Source organism: Oncorhynchus nerka, linkage group LG9a, assembly GCF_034236695.1.
Source record: "Oncorhynchus nerka isolate Pitt River linkage group LG9a, Oner_Uvic_2.0, whole genome shotgun sequence".
In the NCBI taxonomy this organism is placed as follows: domain Eukaryota; kingdom Metazoa; phylum Chordata; class Actinopteri; order Salmoniformes; family Salmonidae; genus Oncorhynchus; species Oncorhynchus nerka.
This window is the reverse complement of record NC_088404.1, coordinates 4,488,504-4,511,968: the sequence shown is the minus strand read 5'-3', so window position 1 is coordinate 4,511,968 and position 23,465 is coordinate 4,488,504. Positions and strand designations below refer to the sequence as shown.

The following is a 23,465-nucleotide window of genomic DNA, read 5'->3' as shown; positions in this document are numbered from 1 at the left end:
TAATGATCTGGATTGATAATGATCTGGATTGATGATGATGTGGATTGATAATGATCTGGATTGATAATGATCTGGATTGATGGGGATCTGATTGATGTGGATGTGGATTGATGGGGATCTGGATTGATGATGATGTGGATTGATAATGATCTGGATTGATAATGATCTGGATTGATGGGGATCTGATTGATGTGGATGTGGATTGATGGGGATCTGATTGATGGGGATGTGGATTGATAATGATCTGGATTGATGGGGATCTGGATTGATGGGGATCTGGATTGATAATGATCTGGATTGATAATGATCTGGATTGATAATGATCTGGATTGATGGGGATATTGATTGATGGGGATGTGGATTGATGGGGATCTGGATTGATGGGGATCTGGATTGATGGGGATCTGGATTGATGTGGATGTGGATTGATGTGGATGTTGATGATGAACTGTTATATCCACACCAAGATAAATTCCTTTGTTCCTGTACCAGTTCATCGCTTGGCAACAACACTTCCTGATTCTGTTTCTGATTCTTGTTCTCAGCCGTCTCCGGTGGCAGCCTGGGTGGCTGCAGACGTCAGCGATGGCTGCAGCCTGGTCTCAGACCGCGATGCCACATTCAGCCGCCAGCAGTCTGTCTACAGCACTGTTAGCGGAGGAGCCTACAGCTCAGGGACACAAATGAGACAGGCAGGAGGAGGAGGAATAGGAGGACAGGGGTCCATGGTACCCATGAGGCGCTCACTCAGCGGGACACTAGCCCAGAGCGGAGGGGAGATGATGGTTGGTGGAGCCCTACCGGAAATTTGACACAAGATTAACACATTTCGTTTGCATGGCATGTGAATTGACTTGATAACCTGTTTCTTATACAATTGAAATGTATTTAGGAAAAAACAATGCACTCCTAACTAGATTTACATGCTGACCACACCGCTCACTTTGCAAAATAAATGTACATATTTATAGAACATGGTTCTTTGTCAAAGCAAAGGCATTTTTAACATGTCACAGTACACCTTTTTCACTGTAAAAACATGTATTTTTTTGATAGCCTAGTGGGGTAGCCTAGTGGTTAGAGTGTTGGACTAGTAACCAAAAGGTTGCATGTTCAAATCCCTGAGCTGACAAGGTACAAATCTGTTGTTCTGCCCCTGAACAGGCAGTTAACCCACTGTTCCTAGACCGTCATTGAAAATAAGAATTTGTTCTTAACTGACTTGCCTAGTAAAATAAAAATATATATATATATTTTTTTAATACATATGTTTGTAACATCCGGTAGGGGGGAGAGGAGATGATGTCAGTCCAGCAGCAGCATTCCTTTAAAGGACCAGCGTTTCGCACCCTCAACAGGATCAACAACAGGAACAACAGGATGTCCATGGGATCCACTTCCGGGGCGTCTACCTTCCCCCCCGGGGGGAACAGCAGCGTCGGTGGAGGGGATGGAGGAGGTGGGTTCGTGATGGGCCAGGTGAGGGTAACGATATGTTCATTTCATTTGCACGTAAATGTATTTTGTGAGGTCAACATACAGAACCCACTATAATACTGTAGAACAATACAACACACTATAATACAGTACAACAATACAACACACTATCATACAGTACAACAATAAAACACATTATAATACAGTAGAACAATAAAACACATTATAATACACTATAAGAAATACAACACACTATAAGACTATATACCGTATATATATATATATATATATGTGTGTATACTGTATATACTATATAACAACACTGGGAGGTGAGCCCCCTTATTTTCACATAGCCCAAGGATCATGACGGGCCGGGTCTAATCTGAGAAGTACTCTTAGCAACTGCTACACCATCACTATTTTACCTGCCTCGATGTTTATCTGTCATATTACTATTATTAGCTATTATATATATTTTTGAAATGCCTTAGCGCTATACAAATTCAAACCTATAATTATTATTCATATTATAATTTTGTATTTTTATTATTATTATGATGTATTATTTGTAGGTGTCGTCAGGGTCTCAGGGGAATCTGATGATGATGCAGCAACAGAGACAGGCCTCTCTTCCCAGGACCATGTCTATCAAGAGCATGCACAGTGTCGGGAGGGGCATGGACATCTACGACGGACAGATGGACATGACTGGCAACATGGGAAACCTCAGTGGGTAAGACATGACTGGCAGCATGGGGGAAACCTCAGTGGGTAAGACATGACTGGCAGCATGGGAAACCTCAGTGGGTAAGACATGACTGGCAGCATGGGAAACCTCAGTGGGTAAGACATGACTGGCAGCATGGGAAACCTCAGTGGGTAAGACATGACTGGCAGCATGGGAAACCTCAGTGGGTAAGACATGACTGGCAGCATGGGAAACCTCAGTGGGTAAGACATGACTGGCAGCATGGGGGAAACCTCAGTGGGTAAGACATGACTGGCAGCATGGGAAACCTCAGTGGGTAAGACATGACTGGCAGCATGGGGGAAACCTCAGTGGGTAAGACATGACTGGCAGCATGGGAAACCTCAGTGGGTAAGACATGACTGGCAGCATGGGGGAAACCTCAGTGGGTAAGACATGACTGGCAGCATGGGAAACCTCAGTGGGTAAGACATGACTGGCAGCATGGGGGAAACCTCAGTGGGTAAGACATGACTGGCAGCATGGGAAACCTCAGTGGGTAAGACATGACTGGCAGCATGGGAAACCTCAGTGGGTAAGACATGACTGGCAGCATGGGGGAAACCTCAGTGGGTAAGACATGACTGGCAGCATGGGAAACCTCAGTGGGTAAGACATGACTGGCAGCATGGGAAACCTCAGTGGGTAAGACATGACTGGCAGCATGGGGGAAACCTCAGTGGGTAAGACATGACTGGCACCATGGGAAACCTCAAGAGTAAGGACTGGATACACAATGACAATATAATAGAATAGAATACAACTTTATTGTCCATGTGTAGCGAACAACAGAAATTTCATACACAGTTAAGACGAGAACATGAGGGTCAAGCTGCATTGCCCCTGGGTGCAGAACATGAGGGTTAAGCTGCATTGCCCCTGGGTGCAGTACATGAGGGTCAAGCTGCAAATACCCCTGGGTGCATGTATGTTACATGTACTGTAATAATATAAATCACATGTTATTGGTCACATGTTATTGGTCACATGTTATTGGTCACATGTTATTAATCACATCTTATTGGTTGCATGTTATTGGTCACATCTTATTGGTCAAATGTTATTGGTCGCATGTTATTGGTCACATGTTATTGGTCACATGCCTAATACAATAGGTGTAGACTTTACTGTGAAATGCTTACTTACGAGCCCTTAACCAACAACGCAGAGTTAAAAGTCAGTTAAAAGTGACCAATCAGGATAGATCATTAACAGTAGCAGCAGTGTATGTGAAGAGTGTGTAAGTGTTTCTATGTGTGTAACAGCTATGGATTCTGAGACGACTCCCGCGTTGCTCCCTTAAGTTGCAGGACTGGTTTGGGTGTGGTACCACAGCAGTTTTAGGCTTCACATGTCACACACAAACACCTGGCGCCTAGCGGTTAGCGCAGCAGATGGAGAAAAAAAAACACAGTGTGCTACCTTAATTAAGATGAGTTACCATTCACACAGGCACATAATTATACCATGGCAGTGAAATCTGTGAATCATGTTGGCCTAGCTGGTCAAGTATTACCTCAGTTTACCTAATCAGATACCAGGGTTGAGTTTTACCTCAGTTTGCCTCATTTCAGTGTACTTCCTTTGAATGTAATTGACCTCAACCCTGTCATACACAGAGGGCCAGTTTCCCAGACACAGGACAAAAAACTTATTCAAAGGTGATTCTCAATTGAGTAGCCTATGATTTTCATTCCAGGTATAGGCTTGTCTTGAATAACTACATAACCAAAAGTATGTGGACACCTGCTTGTCAAACATCTCATTCAAAAATCATGGCCGTTAATAAGGTGTTGGTCCCCCCCCCCTTTGCTGCTATAACAGCCTCCACTCTTCTGGGAAGGCTTTCCACTAGATGTTGGAACATTGCTGCTATAACAGCCTCCTCTCTTCTGGGAAGGCTTTCCACTAGTTGTTGGAACATCGCTGCTATAACAGCCTCCACTCTTCTTGGAAGGCTGTCCACTAGTTGTTGGAACATTGCTGCTATAACAGCCACCACTCTTCTTGGAAGGCTGTCCACTAGTTGTTGGAATATTGCTGCTATAACAGCCTCCACACTTCTTGGAAGGCTTTCCACTAGATGTTGGAACATTGCTGCTATAACAGCCGCCACTCTTCTGGGAAGGCTTTCCACTAGATGTAGGAACATTGCTGCTATAACAGCCTCCTCTCTTCTGGGAAGGCTTTCCACTAGATGTTGGAACATTGCTGCTATAACAGCCTCTACTCTTCTGAGAAGGCTTTCCTTTAGATGTTGGAACATTGCTGCTATAACAGCCTCCAGTATTCTGGGAAGGCTTTCCACTAGTTGTTGGAACATTGTTACTATAACAGCCTCCACTCTTCTGGGAAGGCTTTCCACTAGATGTTGGAACATTGCTGCTATAACAGCCTCCACTCTTCTGGGAAGGCTTTCCACTAGTTGTTGGAACATTGCTAATATAACAGCCTCCAGTCTTCTGGGAAGGCTTTCCACTAGTTGTTGGAACATTGCTGCTATAACAGCCTCCAGTCTTCTGGGAAGGCTTTCCATTAGATGTTGGAACATTGCTGCTATAACAGCCTCCTCTCTTCTGGGAAGGCTTTCCACTAGTTGTTGGAACATCGCTGCTATAACAGCCTCCACTCTTCTTGGAAGGCTGTCCACTAGTTGTTGGAACATTGCTGCTATAACAGCCGCCACTCTTCTGGGAAGGCTTTCCTTTAGATGTTGGAACATTGCTGCTATAACAGCCTCCAGCATTCTGGGAAGGCTTTCCACTAGTTGTTGGAACATTGTTACTATAACAGCCTCCACTCTTCTGGGAAGGCTTTCCACTAGATGTTGGAACATTGCTGCTATAACAGCCTCCACTCTTCTGGGAAGGCTTTCCACTAGATGTAGGAACATTGCTGCTATAACAGCCTCCTCTCTTCTGGGAAGGCTTTCCACTAGATGTTGGAACATTGCTGCTATAACAGCCTCTACTCTTCTGGGAAGGCTTTCCTTTAGATGTTGGAACATTGCTGCTATAACAGCCTCCAGTATTCTGGGAAGGCTTTCCACTAGTTGTTGGAACATTGTTACTATAACAGCCTCCACTCTTCTGGGAAGGCTTTCCACTAGATGTTGGAATATTGCTGCTATAACAGCCTCCACTCTTCTGGGAAGGCTTTCAACTAGTTGTTGGAACATTGCTGCTATAACAGCCTCCAGTCTTCTGGGAAGGCTTTCCATTAGATGTTGGAACATTGCTGCTATAACAGCCTCCTCTCTTCTGGGAAGGCTTTCCACTAGTTGTTGGAACATCGCTGCTATAACAGCCTCCACTCTTCTTGGAAGGCTGTCCACTAGTTTTTGGAACATTGCTGCTATAACAGCCGCCACTCTTCTGGGAAGGCTTTCCTTTAGATGTTGGAACATTGCTGCTATAACAGCCTCCAGCATTCTGGGAAGGCTTTCCACTAGTTGTTGGAACATTGTTACTATAACAGCCTCCACTCTTCTGGGAAGGCTTTCCACTAGATGTTGGAACATTGCTGCTATTACAGCCTCCACTCTTCTGGGAAGGCTTTCCACTAGATGTAGGAACATTGCTGCTATAACAGCCTCCTCTCTTCTGGGAAGGCTTTCCACTAGATGTTGGAACATTGCTGCTATAACAGCCTCTACACTTCTGGGAAGGCTTTCCTTTAGATGTTGGAACATTGCTGCTATAACAGCCTCCAGTATTCTGGGAAGGCTTTCCACTAGTTGTTGGAACATTGTTACTATAACAGCCTCCACTCTTCTGGGAAGGCTTTCCACTAGATGTTGGAACATTGCTGCTATAACAGCCTCCACTCTTCTGGGAAGGCTTTCCACTAGATGTTGGAACATTGCTGCTATAACAGCCTCCTCTCTTCTGGGAAGGCTTTCCACTAGTTGTTGGAACATCGCTGCTATAACAGCCTCCACTCTTCTTGGAAGGCTTTCCTTTAGATGTTGGAACATTGCTGCTATAACAGCCGCCACTCTTCTGGGAAGGCTTTCCACTAGTTGTTGGAACATTGCTGCTATAACAGCCTCCAGTCTTCTGGGATGGCTTTCCACTAGTTGTTGGAACATTGCTGCTATAACAGCCTCCAGTCTTCTGGGAAGGCTTTCCATTAGATGTTGGAACATTGCTGCTATAACAGCCTCCTCTCTTCTGGGAAGGCTTTCCACTAGTTGTTGGAACATCGCTGCTATAACAGCCTCCACTCTTCTTGGAAGGCTGTCCACTAGTTGTTGGAACATTGCTGCTATAACAGCCGCCACTCTTCTGGGAAGGCTTTCCTTTAGATGTTGGAACATTGCTGCTATAACAGCCTCCAGCATTCTGGGAAGGCTTTCCACTAGTTGTTGGAACATTGTTACTATAACAGCCTCCACTCTTCTGGGAAGGCTTTCCACTAGATGTTGGAACATTGCTGCTATAACAGCCTCCACTCTTCTGGGAAGGCTTTCCACTAGATGTTGGAACATTGCTGCTATAACAGCCTCCTCTCTTCTGGGAAGGCTTTCCACTAGTTGTTGGAACATCGCTGCTATAACAGCCTCCACTCTTCTTGGAAGGCTTTCCTTTAGATGTTGGAACATTGCTGCTATAACAGCCGCCACTCTTCTGGGAAGGCTTTCCACTAGTTGTTGGAACATTGCTGCTATAACAGCCTCCAGTCTTCTGGGATGGCTTTCCACTAGTTGTTGGAACATTGCTGCTATAACAGCCTCCAGTCTTCTGGGAAGGCTTTCCATTAGATGTTGGAACATTGCTGCTATAACAGCCTCCTCTCTTCTGGGAAGGCTTTCCACTAGTTGTTGGAACATCGCTGCTATAACAGCCTCCACTCTTCTTGGAAGGCTGTCCACTAGTTGTTGGAACATTGCTGCTATAACAGCCGCCACTCTTCTGGGAAGGCTTTCCTTTAGATGTTGGAACATTGCTGCTATAACAGCCTCCAGCATTCTGGGAAGGCTTTCCACTAGTTGTTGGAACATTGTTACTATAACAGCCTCCACTCTTCTGGGAAGGCTTTCCACTAGATGTTGGAATATTGCTGCTATAACAGCCTCCACTCTTCTGGGAAGGCTTTCCACTAGTTGTTGGAACATTGCTAATATAACAGCCTCCAGTCTTCTGGGAAGGCTTTCCACTAGTTGTTGGAACATTGCTGCTATAACAGCCTCCAGTCTTCTGGGATGGCTTTCCATTAGATGTTGGAACATTGCTGCTATAACAGCCTCCTCTCTTCTGGGAAGGCTTTCCACTAGTTGTTGGAACATCGCTGCTATAACAGCCTCCACTCTTCTTGGAAGGCTGTCCACTAGTTGTTGGAACATTGCTGCTATAACAGCCGCCACTCTTCTGGGAAGGCTTTCCTTTAGATGTTGGAACATTGCTGCTATAACAGCCTCCAGTATTCTGGGAAGGCTTTCCACTAGTTGTTGGAACATTGTTACTATAACAGCCTCCACTCTTCTGGGAAGGCTTTCCACTAGATGTTGGAACATTGCTGCTATAACAGCCTCCACTCTTCTGGGAAGGCTTTCCACTAGATGTTGGAACATTGCTGCTATAACAGCCTCCTCTCTTCTGGGAAGGCTTTCCACTAGTTGTTGGAACATCGCTGCTATAACAGCCTCCACTCTTCTTGGAAGGCTTTCCTTTAGATGTTGGAACATTGCTGCTATAACAGCCGCCACTCTTCTGGGAAGGCTTTCCACTAGTTGTTGGAACATTGCTGCTATAACAGCCTCCAGTCTTCTGGGAAGGCTTTCCATTAGATGTTGGAACATTGCTGCTATAACAGCCTCCTCTCTTCTGGGAAGGCTTTCCACTAGTTGTTGGAACATCGCTGCTATAACAGCCTCCACTCTTCTTGGAAGGCTGTCCACTAGTTGTTGGAACATTGCTGCTATAACAGCCGCCACTCTTCTGGGAAGGCTTTACTTTAGATGTTGGAACATTGCTGCTATAACAGCCTCCAGCATTCTGGGAAGGCTTTCCACTAGTTGTTGGAACATTGTTACTATAACAGCCTCCACTCTTCTGGGAAGGCTTTCCACTAGATGTTGGAACATTGCTGCTATAACAGCCTCCACTCTTCTGGGAAGGCTTTCCACTAGATGTTGGAACATTGTTGCTATAACAGCCTCCACTCTTCTGGGAAGGCTTTCCTTTAGATGTTGGAACATTGCTGCTATAACAGCCTCCAGTTTTCTGGGAAGGCTTTCCACTAGTTGTTGGAACATTGTTACTATAACAGCCTCCAGTCTTCTGGGAAGGCTTTCCACTAGTTGTTGGAACATTGTTACTATAACAGCCTACAGTCTTCTGGGAAGGCTTTCCACTAGTTGTTGGAACATTGTTACTATAACAGCCTACAGTCTTCTGGGAAGGCTTTCCACTAGTTGTTGGAACATTGTTACTATAACAGCCTCCTCTCTTCTGGGAAGGCTTTCCTCTAGTTGTTGGAACATCGCTGCTATAACAGCCTCCACTCTTCTGGGAAGGCTTTCCTTTAGATGTTGGAACATTGCTGCTATAACAGCCTCCAGCATTCTGGGAAGGCTTTCCACTAGTTGTTGGAACATTGTTACTATAACAGCCTCCACTCTTCTGGGAAGGCTTTCCACTAGATGTTGGAACATTGCTGCTATAACAGCCTCCACTCTTCTGGGAAGGCTTTCCACTAGATGTAGGAACATTGCTGCTATAACAGCCTCCTCTCTTCTGGGAAGGCTTTCCACTAGATGTTGGAACATTGCTGCTATAACAGCCTCTACTCTTCTGGGAAGGCTTTCCTTTAGATGTTGGAACATTGCTGCTATAACAGCCTCCAGTATTCTGGGAAGGCTTTCCACTAGTTGTTGGAACATTGTTACTATAACAGCCTCCACTCTTCTGGGAAGGCTTTCCACTAGATGTTGGAACATTGCTGCTATAACAGCCTCCACTCTTCTGGGAAGGCTTTCCACTAGATGTTGGAACATTGCTGCTATAACAGCCTCCACTCTTCTGGGAAGGCTTTCCACTAGATGTTGGAACATCGCTGCTATAACAGCCTCCTCTCTTCTGGGAAGGCTTTCCACTAGTTGTTGGAACATCGCTGCTATAACAGCCTCCACTCTTCTTGGAAGGCTTTCCTTTAGATGTTGGAACATTGCTGCTATAACAGCCGCCACTCTTCTGGGAAGGCTTTCCACTAGTTGTTGGAACATTGCTGCTATAACAGCCTCCAGTCTTCTGGGATGGCTTTCCACTAGTTGTTGGAACATTGCTGCTATAACAGCCTCCAGTCTTCTGGGAAGGCTTTCCATTAGATGTTGGAACATTGCTGCTATAACAGCCTCCTCTCTTCTGGGAAGGCTTTCCACTAGTTGTTGGAACATCGCTGCTATAACAGCCTCCACTCTTCTTGGAAGGCTGTCCACTAGTTGTTGGAACATTGCTGCTATAACAGCCGCCACTCTTCTGGGAAGGCTTTCCTTTAGATGTTGGAACATTGCTGCTATAACAGCCTCCAGCATTCTGGGAAGGCTTTCCACTAGTTGTTGGAACATTGTTACTATAACAGCCTCCACTCTTCTGGGAAGGCTTTCCACTAGATGTTGGAACATTGCTGCTATAACAGCCTCCACTCTTCTGGGAAGGCTTTCCACTAGATGTTGGAACATTGCTGCTATAACAGCCTCCTCTCTTCTGGGAAGGCTTTCCACTAGTTGTTGGAACATCGCTGCTATAACAGCCTCCACTCTTCTTGGAAGGCTTTCCTTTAGATGTTGGAACATTGCTGCTATAACAGCCGCCACTCTTCTGGGAAGGCTTTCCACTAGTTGTTGGAACATTGCTGCTATAACAGCCTCCAGTCTTCTGGGATGGCTTTCCACTAGTTGTTGGAACATTGCTGCTATAACAGCCTCCAGTCTTCTGGGAAGGCTTTCCATTAGATGTTGGAACATTGCTGCTATAACAGCCTCCTCTCTTCTGGGAAGGCTTTCCACTAGTTGTTGGAACATCGCTGCTATAACAGCCTCCACTCTTCTTGGAAGGCTGTCCACTAGTTGTTGGAACATTGCTGCTATAACAGCCGCCACTCTTCTGGGAAGGCTTTCCTTTAGATGTTGGAACATTGCTGCTATAACAGCCTCCAGCATTCTGGGAAGGCTTTCCACTAGTTGTTGGAACATTGTTACTATAACAGCCTCCACTCTTCTGGGAAGGCTTTCCACTAGATGTTGGAATATTGCTGCTATAACAGCCTCCACTCTTCTGGGAAGGCTTTCCACTAGTTGTTGGAACATTGCTAATATAACAGCCTCCAGTCTTCTGGGAAGGCTTTCCACTAGTTGTTGGAACATTGCTGCTATAACAGCCTCCAGTCTTCTGGGATGGCTTTCCATTAGATGTTGGAACATTGCTGCTATAACAGCCTCCTCTCTTCTGGGAAGGCTTTCCACTAGTTGTTGGAACATCGCTGCTATAACAGCCTCCACTCTTCTTGGAAGGCTGTCCACTAGTTGTTGGAACATTGCTGCTATAACAGCCGCCACTCTTCTGGGAAGGCTTTCCTTTAGATGTTGGAACATTGCTGCTATAACAGCCTCCAGTATTCTGGGAAGGCTTTCCACTAGTTGTTGGAACATTGTTACTATAACAGCCTCCACTCTTCTGGGAAGGCTTTCCACTAGATGTTGGAACATTGCTGCTATAACAGCCTCCACTCTTCTGGGAAGGCTTTCCACTAGATGTTGGAACATTGCTGCTATAACAGCCTCCTCTCTTCTGGGAAGGCTTTCCACTAGTTGTTGGAACATCGCTGCTATAACAGCCTCCACTCTTCTTGGAAGGCTTTCCTTTAGATGTTGGAACATTGCTGCTATAACAGCCGCCACTCTTCTGGGAAGGCTTTCCACTAGATGTTGGAACATTGCTGCTATAACAGCCTCCACTCTTCTGGGAAGGCTTTCCTTTAGATGTTGGAACATTGCTGCTATAACAGCCTCCAGTCTTCTGGGAAGGCTTTCCATTAGATGTTGGAACATTGCTGCTATAACAGCCTCCAGTCTTCTGGGAAGGCATTCCACTAGATGTTGGAACATTGCTGCTATAACAGCCTCCACTCTTCTGGGAAGGCGTTCTACTAGATGTTGGAACATTGCTGCTATAACAGCCTCCAGTTTTCTGGGAAGGCTTTCCTCTAGATGTTGGAACATTGCTGTGGGGACTTGATTCCATTCAGCCACAAGAGCATTAGTGAGGTTGGGCACTGATGTGGGCGGATTAGGCCCGGCTTGCAGGTGGCTTTCATTCATTCTGATCCACGGCGGATACACATTATAGCGGGCTTGACAATTGATATGCCATTTTTAAACGAGCCGACATCTGCAGTGTTTACCTTAAATGAACGCGGTATAACATTGCCTGTAAAAGCTGCGTTGTTCACCATCGTGATCAGATTGAATCCCCCGGGGGGCCATAATGATTGATTGCTCTCTTTGTGATTGGACAGGATTAATAACTTGGACATGGGCACGGCGGTGAGGTACCTGAAAGAGGACGATGCTGACATGCAGGTTCTGGGAGCAGCTTATATTCAACACGAATGCTACAACAACAGCGATTCCAAGAACCAGGTAATAAGGGAGTTCCTTTTTTGTCTGGTTCTCAAATGGAACCCTATTCCCTATATAGTGCACTACTTTAGACCAGGGCCCATGGGGAATATGTTTTCCATTTGGGACCCATGGGGAATAGTTGTTCATTTGGGACCCATGGGGAATAGGTTGTCCATTTGGGACCAATGGGGAATAGTTGTCCATTTGGGACCCATGGGGAATAGTTGTCCATTTGGGACCCATGGGGAATAGGTTGTCCATTTGGGACCCATGGGGAATAGGTTGTCCATTTGGGACCCATGGGGAATAGGTTGTCCATTTGGGACCCATGGGGAATAGGTTGTCCATTTGGGACCCATGGGGAATAGGTTGTCCACAGGTTGTCCATTTATCTGTTTTTTTAAACCTGGTTTGCTGTTTATTTGAGCAATATGAGATGGAACGGCAATAATGGCTCTATATAATGTGGGTACGCTTTCTTGAATTTGTTATGGATTTGCGGATTGTGAAAAGACCCGTGGTGGCATGTCTGGTGGGGTAAGTGTGTGTGTCAGAGCTGTGTGGAAGTTGACTATGCAAACCATTTGGGATTTTCAACACATTAATGTTTCTTATAAAAATACAAATAAAGTGATGCAATTATGTCTGATGTTTCCTTCTTTGTGATGTTTCCACTGTCTGATGTGGAAAAGACGACTAACTGACGAACCCTCAGACATGCATCCCCAGTCGGTGTGGTACAGTATTCCTTAGCAGAATATAAGGGACATACTTTAATAGTGGTGAAGTTGTTAGTTGCATAAGAACTATTGTGTATCAACTGGCAATCTTGTCATAGCAGCTTATTATAAAAGTCTCAACTTTGATTTATGTCACAGTTCAGCAGGCGTTCCTGTGATCTTAGTCATTATAAAAGAATGTGGTCTTGTTGATGTGACAGACAGACAGACAGACAGACAGACAGACAGACACAATTTTGTTTCAAGCAGGTATGTAGTAGTTTGTCACAGACAGGTATTGTGTAGGACAGGGGTAGGCAACCCTGGTCCTGGAGTGTCGCCGGAAGACCAGGTGTGTGGAATTTAGGTAATCACTGAACTGATCAATTAGCTCAGTTGGTCAGGTGTGGTGCCTAGTTGGAACACAATCCCGCAGTACCCCAGGAACAGGGTTGACTACTCCTGTTGTAGGAACTCGTTCTGTTAACTAGCAGCATTACAGATAGTTCTTTATGTATCCTCTTGTTGGAGGGGTAGCAGGGTTCACTAAGGAGCTCCAGCCAGTCCCAATGAATTCTATACCTCTTCCCTTCGGCCTTCACCTCTCCAGACCTGCAAAAACATTGACTGGTTGGGGACAAGGAGAAGGGGTAGGGAGTGAATTAGTACCATACGTTTGAGTCTGAACCTTACAGAGTTGTCCCTCTGTCTCTCTCTCTTCCATCACTAGGTGCGGCAATATAAGGCCATCCCGGAGCTGGTGAGGCTGTTCAACAGTGAGAACCAGGAGGTGGCTCGCTACGCCACAGGGGCTATGAGGAACGTCATCTATGAGAACATGGACAACAAGATGTCTCTCATCGAGGAGGGAGGAATTCCACAGCTCATAAATGCTCTGAAGGAGAATGACGACGAGCTACGCAAGAACATCACAGGTCGGGACATTTTAAATGTTTGTCATTTAGCAGACTGTGTGATTTATGCTGTCTGGTGGTGGGGGGGTGGGGGGGCGGGGGGGTGAGGACGGAGCGGAAGACACATGTCCATTGTTTGCCTGTAACATATGGACAACAAAGTCATATAGTATCGTATCCAAAGAAACCTCCAGTTAGTGCATTCATCTCTAAGGTAGCCAGGTAAGATACGCTGACAGGCCATTGTTGGAAAAGAGAATGTGTTCTGCCTCCCGAGTGGCACCGTGGTCTAAGGCACTGCTTCGCAGTGCTAGTTTCAAGTCCAGGCTCTGTCGCAGCCGGCCGTGCCCGGGATACACATGGGGCGGCGCACAATTGGCCCAGCGTCGTCCGGGTTAGGGGAGGGTTTGTCCGGCAGGGATGTTCTTGTCCCATCGCCCGCTAGCGACTCCTGTGGCGGGCCGGGCTCAGTGCACGCTGACACGGTCGCCAGGTGTACGGCGTTTCCTCCGACACATTGGTGCTTCTGGGTTAAGTGGACATTGTGTCAAGAAGCAGTGTGGCTTGGCTGGGTTGTGTTTCGGAGGACGCACGTCTCTCGACCTTCGCCTTTCCCGATTCCGTACGGGAGTTGCAGCGATGAGACAAGACTGTAACTACCAACTGGATACCACAAAATTGGGGAGAAAAAGGGGTAACAAAAAATTAAAGAACGTAACGTACCTGGTGAAATAACTTTAGGTGAAAGAACTTTAGGTGAAATAACTTTAGGTGAAATAACTAGGTCATATAACAGGTATGAGAACCCTGTCTGTCACTCACACCATGGCCTCTCAATAGAGTTGACTCCATGGAAATAGAATGAGTAGAACTGGCATTCACATCCGAGTCAACGTTCTGTGATAGGTGGACTGGCGGCCATGTTGAATTGCTGAGATCTGAGGGCTTTTCTCTGCTCTAGTTAACTGTCCCTGCCTCTCTGTAGTCTATCTTAACCTTTCCATCCTCCTGTCTAGACCGGTAGCAGGCTGAGGGTTGAACTGAAACTCTCTTTTGGACTCAAAGGAAACTCCTCAACGCCTAGCTTTCTACAACAGATTCTGGGGTTTAAGTGAGTTCGTCAACCCCAATAAGGAATATTTGGGTTGCGGGGTGGTGGTGAGGGAGTGGAGAGCTGAGGACCCATTACCCTTTATGGGACCTGAATAAGACACATCCATGAAAAGGTGGTGTCTGTTTTCGTGTGTGTGAGGAGTACATAGTGTATAGGACGGAGTTGTCTCCACATGTAGTGTTCTCTCTACCACACCCAGTATGACTCACAGTCCTTTCACTCCCTCTAGTCAAGCTGTTAGAACACAATCACTGTCTGGCCCTCTACACGCTCAGGTTGTTTGTGCACAGCGATGGGGAACTGCTGTAGTGGAGAGAGAGAGAGAAAGACAGGCTGTCGAGAGCTGTAATGACAACTTGGTTAGGTCCTACGAGACTGGTCATAGTGGTAACACACTACACATGTTTGCTAGTTGATATTGTCACCAAAAGACATATTAACCTGATTTAATTTTTTTTTTAAGATACCAGTTGACCAGTTTACAACGAGAAAAGTATGTTATGAAGATGCAATTTGCCCGCTGAGAATCATGCTTTCTACGATGTGTTTGTGAACCACCCTGCGGCCCACTTTACTGAGCGTGCGTGTCTCTCTCTGGGTTTTCTGTCAGGTATTCTGTGGAACCTGTCATCCAAAGACAACCTGAAGGAGAAACTAGCCAAGGAGACGCTAGCTGAGCTCACAGAGACGATTCTGATCCCGCTCTCAGGAAGTGGAGACCCTGAGGTCATCCAGCAGAGCCCCTCTGAGGTTGATATCTTCTACAACACCACCGGATGTCTCAGGTACAGTACACTATAGTACACTATGGGATAGTACAGTATAATACACTATAGTACACTATAGGATAGTACAGTATAATACACTATAGTACACTATAGGATAGTACAGTATAATACACTATAGTACACTATAGGATAGTACAGTATAATACACTATAGTACACTATAGGATAGTACAGTATAATACACTATAGTACACTATAGGATAGTACAGTATAATACACTATAGTACACTATAGGATAGTACAGTATAATACACTATAGTACACTATGGGATAGTACAGTATAATACACTATAGTACACTATAGGATAGTACAGTATAATACACTATAGTACACTATAGGATGGTACAGTATAATACACTATAGTACACTATAGGATAGTACAGTATAATACACTATAGTACACTATTTACATTTACATTTAAGTCATTTAGCAGACGCTCTTATCCAGAGCGACTTACAAATTGGTGCATTCACCTTATGACATCCAGTGGAACAGTAGTGCATCTAAATCTTTTAAGGGGGTGAGAGGGATTACTTTATCCTATCCTAGGTATTCCTTAAAGAGGTGGGGTTTCAGGTGTCTCCGGAAGGTGGTGATTGACTCCGCTCTCCTGGCGTCGTGAGGGAGTTTGTTCCACCATTGGGGGGCCAGAGCAGCGAACAGTTTTGACTGGGCTGAGCGGGAACTGTACTTCCTCAGTGGTAGGGAGGCGAGCAGGCCAGAGGTGGATGAACGCAGTGCCCTTGTTTGGGTGTAGGGCCTGATCAGAGCCTGGAGGTACTGAGGTGCCGTTCCCCTCACAGCTCCGTAGGCAAGCACCATGGTCTTGTAGCGGATGCGAGCTTCAACTGGAAGCCAGTGGAGAGAGCGGAGGAGCGGGGTGACGTGAGAGAACTTGGGAAGGTTGAACACCAGACGGGCTGCGGCGTTCTGGATGAGTTGTAGGGGTTTAATGGCACAGGCAGGGAGCCCAGCCAACAGCGAGTTGCAGTAATCCAGACGGGAGATGACAAGTGCCTGGATTAGGACCTGCGCCGCTTCCTGTGTGAGGCAGGGTCGTACTCTGCGGATGTTGTAGAGCATGAACCTACAGGAACGGGCCACCGCCTTGATGTTAGTTGAGAACGACAGGGTGTTGTCCAGGATCACGCCAAGGTTCTTAGCGCTCTGGGAGGAGGACACAATGGAGTTGTCAACCGTGATGGCGAGATCATGGAACGGGCAGTCCTTCCCGGGAGGAAGAGCAGCTCCGTCTTGCCGAGGTTCAGCTTGAGGTGGTGATCCGTCATCCACACTGATATGTCTGCCAGACATGCAGAGATGCGAATCGCCACCTGGTCATCAGAAGGGGGAAAGGAGAAGATTAATTGTGTGTCGTCTGCATAGCAATGATAGGAGAGACCATGTGAGGTTATGACAGAGCCAAGTGACTTGGTGTATAGCGAGAATAGGAGAGGGCCAAGAACAGAGCCCTGGGGGACACCAGTGGTGAGAGCACGTGGTGTGGAGACGGATTCTCGCCACGCCACCTGGTAGGAGCGACCTGTCAGGTAGGACGCAATCCAGCGTGGGCCGCGCCGGAGATGCCCAACTCGGAGAGGGTGGAGAGGAGGATCTGATGGTTCACAGTATCGAAGGCAGCCGATAGGTCTAGAAGGATGAGAGCAGAGGAGAGAGTTAGCTTTAGCAGTGCGGAGCGCCTCCGTGATACAGAGAAGAGCAGTCTCAGTTGAATGACTAGTCTTGAAACCTGACTGATTTGGAACAAGAAGGTCATTCTGAGAGAGATAGCGGGAGAGCTGGCCAAGGACGGCACGTTCAAGAGTTTTGGAGAGAAAAGAAATAAGGGATACTGGTCTGTAGTTGTTGACATCGGAGGGATCGAGTGTAGGTTTTTTCAGAAGGGGTGCAACTCTCGCTCTCTTGAAGACGGAAGGGACGTAGCCAGCGGTCAGGGATGAGTTGATGAGCGAGGTGAGGTAAGGGAGAAGGTCTCCGGAAATGGTCTGGAGAAGAGAGGAGGGGATAGGGTCAAGCGGGCAGGTTGTTGGGCGGCCGGCCGTCACAAGACGCGAGATTTCATCTGGAGAGAGGGGGGAGAAAGGTCAGAGCACAGGGTAGGGCAGTGTGAGCAGAACCAGCGGTGTCGTTTGACTTAGCAAACGAGGATCGGATGTCGTCGACCTTCTTTTCAAAATGGTTGACGAAGTCATCTGCAGAGAGGGAGGAGGGGGGAGGGGAGGAGGATTCAGGAGGGAGGAGAAGGTTGCAAAGAGCTTCCTAGGGTTAGAGGCAGATGCTTGGAATTTAGAGTGGTAGAAAGTGGCTTTAGCAGCAGAGAGAGAAGAGGAAAATGTAGAGAGGAGGGAGTGAAAGGATGTCAGGTCCGCAGGGAGGCGAGTTTTCCTCCATTTCCGCTCGGCTGCCCGGAGCCCTGTTCTGTGAGCTCGCAATGAGTCGTCGAGCCACGGAGCGGGAGGGGAGGACCGGGCCGGCCTGGAGGATAGGGGACATAGAGAGTCAAAGGATGCAGAAAGGGAGGAGAGGAGGGTTGAGGAGGCAGAATCAGGAGATAGGTTGGAGAAGGTTTGAGCAGAGGGAAGAGATGATAGGATGGAAGAGGAGAGAGTAGCGGGGGAGAGAGCGAAGGTTGGGACGGCGCGATACCATGCGAGTAGGGGCAGTGTGGGAAGTGTTGGATGAGAGCGAGAGGGAAAAGGATACAAGGTAGTGGTCGGAGACTTGGAGGGGAGTTGCAATGAGGTTAGTGGAAGAACAGCATCTAGTAAAGATGAGGTCGAGCGTATTTCCTGCCTTGTGAGTAGGGGGGGAAGGTGAGAGGGTGAGGTCAAAAGAGGAGAGGAGTGGAAAGAAGGAGGCAGAGAGGAATGAGTCAAAGGTAGACGTGGGGAGGTTAAAGTCGCCCAGAACTGTGAGAGAGGTGAGCCGTCCTCAGGAAAGGAGCTTATCAAGGCATCAAGCTCATTGATGAACTCTCCGAGGGAACCTGGAGGGCGATAAATGATAAGGATGTTAAGCTTGAAAGGGCTGGTAACTGTGACAGCATGGAATTCAAAGTAGGCGATAGACAGATGGGTAAGGGGAGAAAGAGAGAATGACCACTTGGGAGAGATGAGGATCCCGGTGCCACCACCCCGCTGACCAGAAGCTCTCGGGGTGTGCGAGAACACGTGGGCAGACGAAGAGAGAGCAGTAGGAGTAGCAGTGTTGTCTGTGGTGATCCATGTTTCCGTCAGTGCCAAGAAGTCGAGGGACTGGAGGGAGCCATAGGCTGAGATGAACTCTGCCTTGTTGGCTGCAGATCGGCAGTTCCAGAGGCTACCGGAGACCTGGAACTCCACGTGGGTCGTGCGCGCTGGGACCACCAGATTAGGGTGGCCGCGGCCACGCGGTGTGGAGCGTTTGTATGGTCTGTGCAGAGAGGAGAGAACAGGGATAGACAGACACATAGTTGACAGGCTACACAAGAGGCTACGCTAATGCAAAGGAGATTGGAATGACAAGTGGACTACACGTCTCGAGTGTTCAGAAAGTTAAGCTTACGTAGCAAGAATCTTATTGACTAAAATGATTAAAATGATACAGTACTGCTGAAGAAGGCTAGCTGGCAGAGGTTGCGTTGTTGACTATGTAGGCTAGCTGGCATTGGCTGCGTTGTTGACACTACACTAATCAAGTCGTTCCGTTGAGTGTAATAGTTTCTACTGTGCTGCTATTCGGGCTAGCTGCCTAGCTAGCAGTGTTGATTACGTTACGTTGCGTTAAAAGAACGACAATAGCTGGCTAGCTAACCTAGGAAATCGCTCTAGACTACACAATTATCTTTGATACAAAGACGGCTATGTAGCTAGCTATGTAGCTAGCTACGATCAAACAAATCAAGCCGTTGTACTGTAATGAAATGAAATGAAAAATGTGATACTACCTGTGGAGCGAAGCGAAATGCGACCGGATTGTTGAGTGCAGAAGTTCTGTTCGGTAGACGTTGGCTAGCTGTTGGCTAGCTAGCAGAGTCTCCTACGTTAAGGACGACAAATACCTGGCTAGCTAACCTCGGTAGATTAAGATAATCACTCTAAAACTACACACTCTAAACTACACAATTATCTTGGAGACGAAGACAGCAAAGACAACTATGTAGCTAGCTAACACTACACTAATCAAGCCGTTCAGTTGAGTGTAATAGTTGTGCTGCTAATCGGTAGACGGTGGACTAGCTAACGGTGGACGTTAGCTAGCTGGCTAGCTGCAGGGCAGTGTAGACTGCGTTAGGACGACGGAATACGATAATTACGCAATTATCTATGATACAAAGACGGCTATGTAGCTAGCTAAGAAGAAATTAGGATATAGGATAGTACAGTATAATAAACTATAGTACACTATAGGATAATACAGTATAATAAACTATAGTACACTATAGGATAGTACAGTATAATAAACTATAGTACACTATAGGATAATACAGTATAGTATAGTACAGTATAATACACAATAGTACAGTATTATAAGCTGTAGTACAGTGTAATACACTATAATATAGTACAGTATAATACACTATAGTACACTATAGGATAGTACAGTATAATACACTATAGTACACTATATAGTTCACTGCAGTATAGTACACTATAGTACACTGGTATAGTACAGTATAGTACACTACATTGTTCACTGCAGTATAGTACACTATAGTACACTATATAGTTCACTGTAGTATAGTACACTAGTATAGTACACTATATAGTTCACTGCAGTATAGTACACTAGTATAGTACAGTATAGTACACTTTCTGTTATTCTTCTCATTCTTCACATTATTTTTCGGGTAAGGACACTGTTCTCACCTGCACTATAGAGTTCCATGTCAGCTCTGATTTCTGTTTGCCTATCCCGTCCCTGACCTCTCACCCTGCTGTCCTCAGGAACCTCTAACCTCTCACCCTGCTGTCCCCAGGAACCTCTAACCTCTCACCCTGCTGTCCCCAGGAACCTCTAACCTCTCACCCTGCTGTCCCCAGGAACCTCTAACATCTCACCCTGCTGTCCCCAGGAACCTCTAACCTCTCACCCTGCTGTCCCCAGGAACCTCTAACCTCTCACCCTGCTGTCCCCAGGAACCTCTAACCTCTCACCCTGCTGTCCCCAGGAACCTCTAACATCTCACCCTGCTGTCCCCAGGAACCTCTAACCTCTCACCCTGCTGTCCCCAGGAACCTCTAACCTCTCACCCTGCTGTCCCCAGGAACCTCTAACATCTCACCCTGCTGTCCCCAGGAACCTCTAACCTCTCACCCTGCTGTCCCCAGGAACCTGAGCTCAGTGAATGAGAAGACCAGACGTCAGATGCGCGAGACCAACGGTCTGGTGGATGCCCTGGTAGGATACATCCAGGCCTCGGTACAGGATGGCAAGGTGGAGGAAAAGGTGAGGCCAAGCACATTGTAGAATAATCATTTCATTATCGATTGGATATATATATATATATATATATATATATATATATATATATATATATATATAGTGCCTTTCCAGATGCTCAAAGCGCTTTGCAACGAAAGGGGGAACTCACCTCAACCAATAATTTCCTACCTGGGTGATGCCACAGCAGGCATTTTGCACCAGACCCCTTACCACACATCAGATTATCTCATTTGAGTATGGACCTAATCATTTCTCTGTATGTTTCCAGGGTGTGGAGAACTCTTTATGTGTCCTGAGGAACCTCTCCTACCAACTGTACAGTGAGATCCCGCCCTCAGCCCAGCTACGTCTGGAAGGACCAACCAGAGGCCAGGAAACAAGCAAGAGTGAAGCCATTGGTTGCTTTACCCCTCAGAGCAAGAAAGTCAAAGATGTATGTATCTCACTGTCAATCCTCTTATAGTCTTCTGGTCCTCCTTCTTCCGTCGTCGTTGTTCTTCAATGTTCTTGTTCTTCTGGCAGTTTAGCAGTTGAACCTTAATTGTCTTAATGGTATTCAGAATGACCCTAATTGTCTTAATGGTATTCAGAATTACCCTAATTGTCTTAATGGTATTCAGAATGACCCTAATTGTCTTAGTTAATGGTGTTCAGAATGACCCTAATAGTCTTAATGGTATTCATAATGACCCTAATTGTCTTAATGGTATTCAGAATGACCCTAATTGTCTTAATGGTATTCAGAATGACCCTAATTGTCTTAATGGTATTCAGAATGACCCTAATTGTCTTAATGGTATTCAGAATGACCCTAATTGTCTTAAGTAATGGTGTTCAGAATGACCCTAATTGTCTTAATTAATGGTATTCAGAATGACCCTAATTGTCTTAATGGTATTCAGAATGACCCTAATTGTCTTAATGGTATTCAGAATGACCCTAATTGCCTTAATGGTATTCAGAATGACCCTAATTGTCTTAATGGTATTCATAATGACCCTAATTGTCTTAATGGTATTCAGAATGACCCTAATTGTCTTAATTAATGGTATTCAGAATGACCTTAATTATCTTAATGGTATTCAAAATGACCCTAATTGTCTTAATGGTATTCAGAATGACCCTAATTGTCTTAATGGTATTCATAATTACCCTAATTGTCTTAATGGTATTCATAATTACCCTAATTGTCTTAATGGTATTCAGAATGACCCTAATTGTCTTAATGATATTCATAATGACCCTAATTGTCTTAATGGTATTCAGAATGACCCTAATTGTCTTAATGGTATTCAGAATGACCCTAATTGTCTTAATGGTATTCAGAATGACCCTAATTGTCTTAATGGTATTCATAATGACCCTAATTGTCTTAATGGTATTCAGAATGACCCTAATTGTCTTAATGGTATTCAGAATGACCCTAATTGTCTTAATGGTATTCCGAATGACCCTAATTGTCTTAATGGTGTTCAGAATGACCCTAATTGCCTTAATGGTATTCAGAATGACCCTAATTGTCTTAATGGTATTCAGAATGACCCTAATTGTCTTAATGGTGTTCAGAATGACCCTAATTGTGTTAATGGTATTCAGGATGACCCTAATTGTCTTAATGGTTTTCAGAATGACCCTGTCTGTGTGAAAATGTAACTCCTTTATCACATTGACTCCTTTCCCTTCTGTCAGAGGAAGAACAAGGACATGGCTACGTTCACGGAGGTGGCCCGCGTACCCAAGGGTCTGGAGTGGCTGTGGCACCCCCAGGTGGTGGGGCTGTATAACAGCGTGCTGCAGGGCTGTGAGAATAACTCCACTACCCGCGAGGCTGCAGCCGGGGCTCTGCAGAACATCACCGCAGGAGACAAGAGGGTGAGTGTTGAGAGTTGCCCATGCCAGCAGCCAGAGCAAGATGTGATTGGGTTACAACGTACAGTAACACTTGGGAACACTGTCTCAACGCTCTTAGAAAATAAGCTGTCCCCTTTGAAGAATCCTTTTGGTTCCAGCTAAAACACCTTTGGGTTACATGTAGAACCCTTTCCACAGAAGAATCTACGTGGAACCCAATAGGGTTCTACCTGGAACCAAAGGGCTCCTATGGGGACACCCTAATAAGCCTTTTGGAACCCTTTTTTATGAAGGTGTAGAATGACCTCTCTCTCTCCCAAGAGAGGGAGCAGCTCCAAGTCAGATCACTGACATGGATCAGGTTGATAACTCTGTCCAGAAACAAGCCCTATCCCAGACACTTGTGGGGATCTGAAGAGTTGAGCAAATCTCTGGGGGTTGTTTATGGACAAGGCCAAATACAGCATTTAAAGTGTTCTTGACTTGGACATACCTTTCAATGAATCTCTCTCTCTCTCTCTCCATCCTCAGTGGGCGGAGGTGCTGAGTCATGTGGCTCTGGAGCAGGAGAGGATGCTTCCTGTGATGTTGGACAAACTGAGGACCAATAATGACCTGGAGCTGAGATCCCTCACCGGCTTCCTCAGAAACCTGTCACGCCATGCCAAGGACAAGAACGCCATGGGTCAGTAACCATAGACAAAATACGTGTGTAACGCAGTAGTACCTTTGACCCACTTCAATAAAAAAGTAGTTGTAATTTTGTCACAGATGGGAAATTGGTTGCGGCATACGGTTTCTTTTTTAAACATGACATCACGGGAAC

The 23,465-nt window shown here is 46.0% G+C and overlaps 1 protein-coding gene across 1 annotated transcript in view; it reads left to right on the top strand.

The window, feature by feature from the left end:
- pkp3a (plakophilin 3a) overlaps window positions 1–23,465 on the top strand; it is a 66,964-nt gene that overhangs the window by 29,869 nt on the left and 13,630 nt on the right. Inside the window, exons 5-14 of the mRNA XM_065022777.1 lie at window positions 546–785; window positions 1,288–1,479; window positions 2,010–2,170; window positions 11,702–11,825; window positions 13,257–13,461; window positions 15,165–15,339; window positions 20,674–20,791; window positions 21,057–21,221; window positions 22,478–22,660; window positions 23,171–23,324. Of these exons, the coding sequence (XP_064878849.1) occupies window positions 546–785; window positions 1,288–1,479; window positions 2,010–2,170; window positions 11,702–11,825; window positions 13,257–13,461; window positions 15,165–15,339; window positions 20,674–20,791; window positions 21,057–21,221; window positions 22,478–22,660; window positions 23,171–23,324 (1,717 nt within the window). The remainder of the gene's footprint in view (window positions 1–545; window positions 786–1,287; window positions 1,480–2,009; window positions 2,171–11,701; window positions 11,826–13,256; window positions 13,462–15,164; window positions 15,340–20,673; window positions 20,792–21,056; window positions 21,222–22,477; window positions 22,661–23,170; window positions 23,325–23,465) is intronic.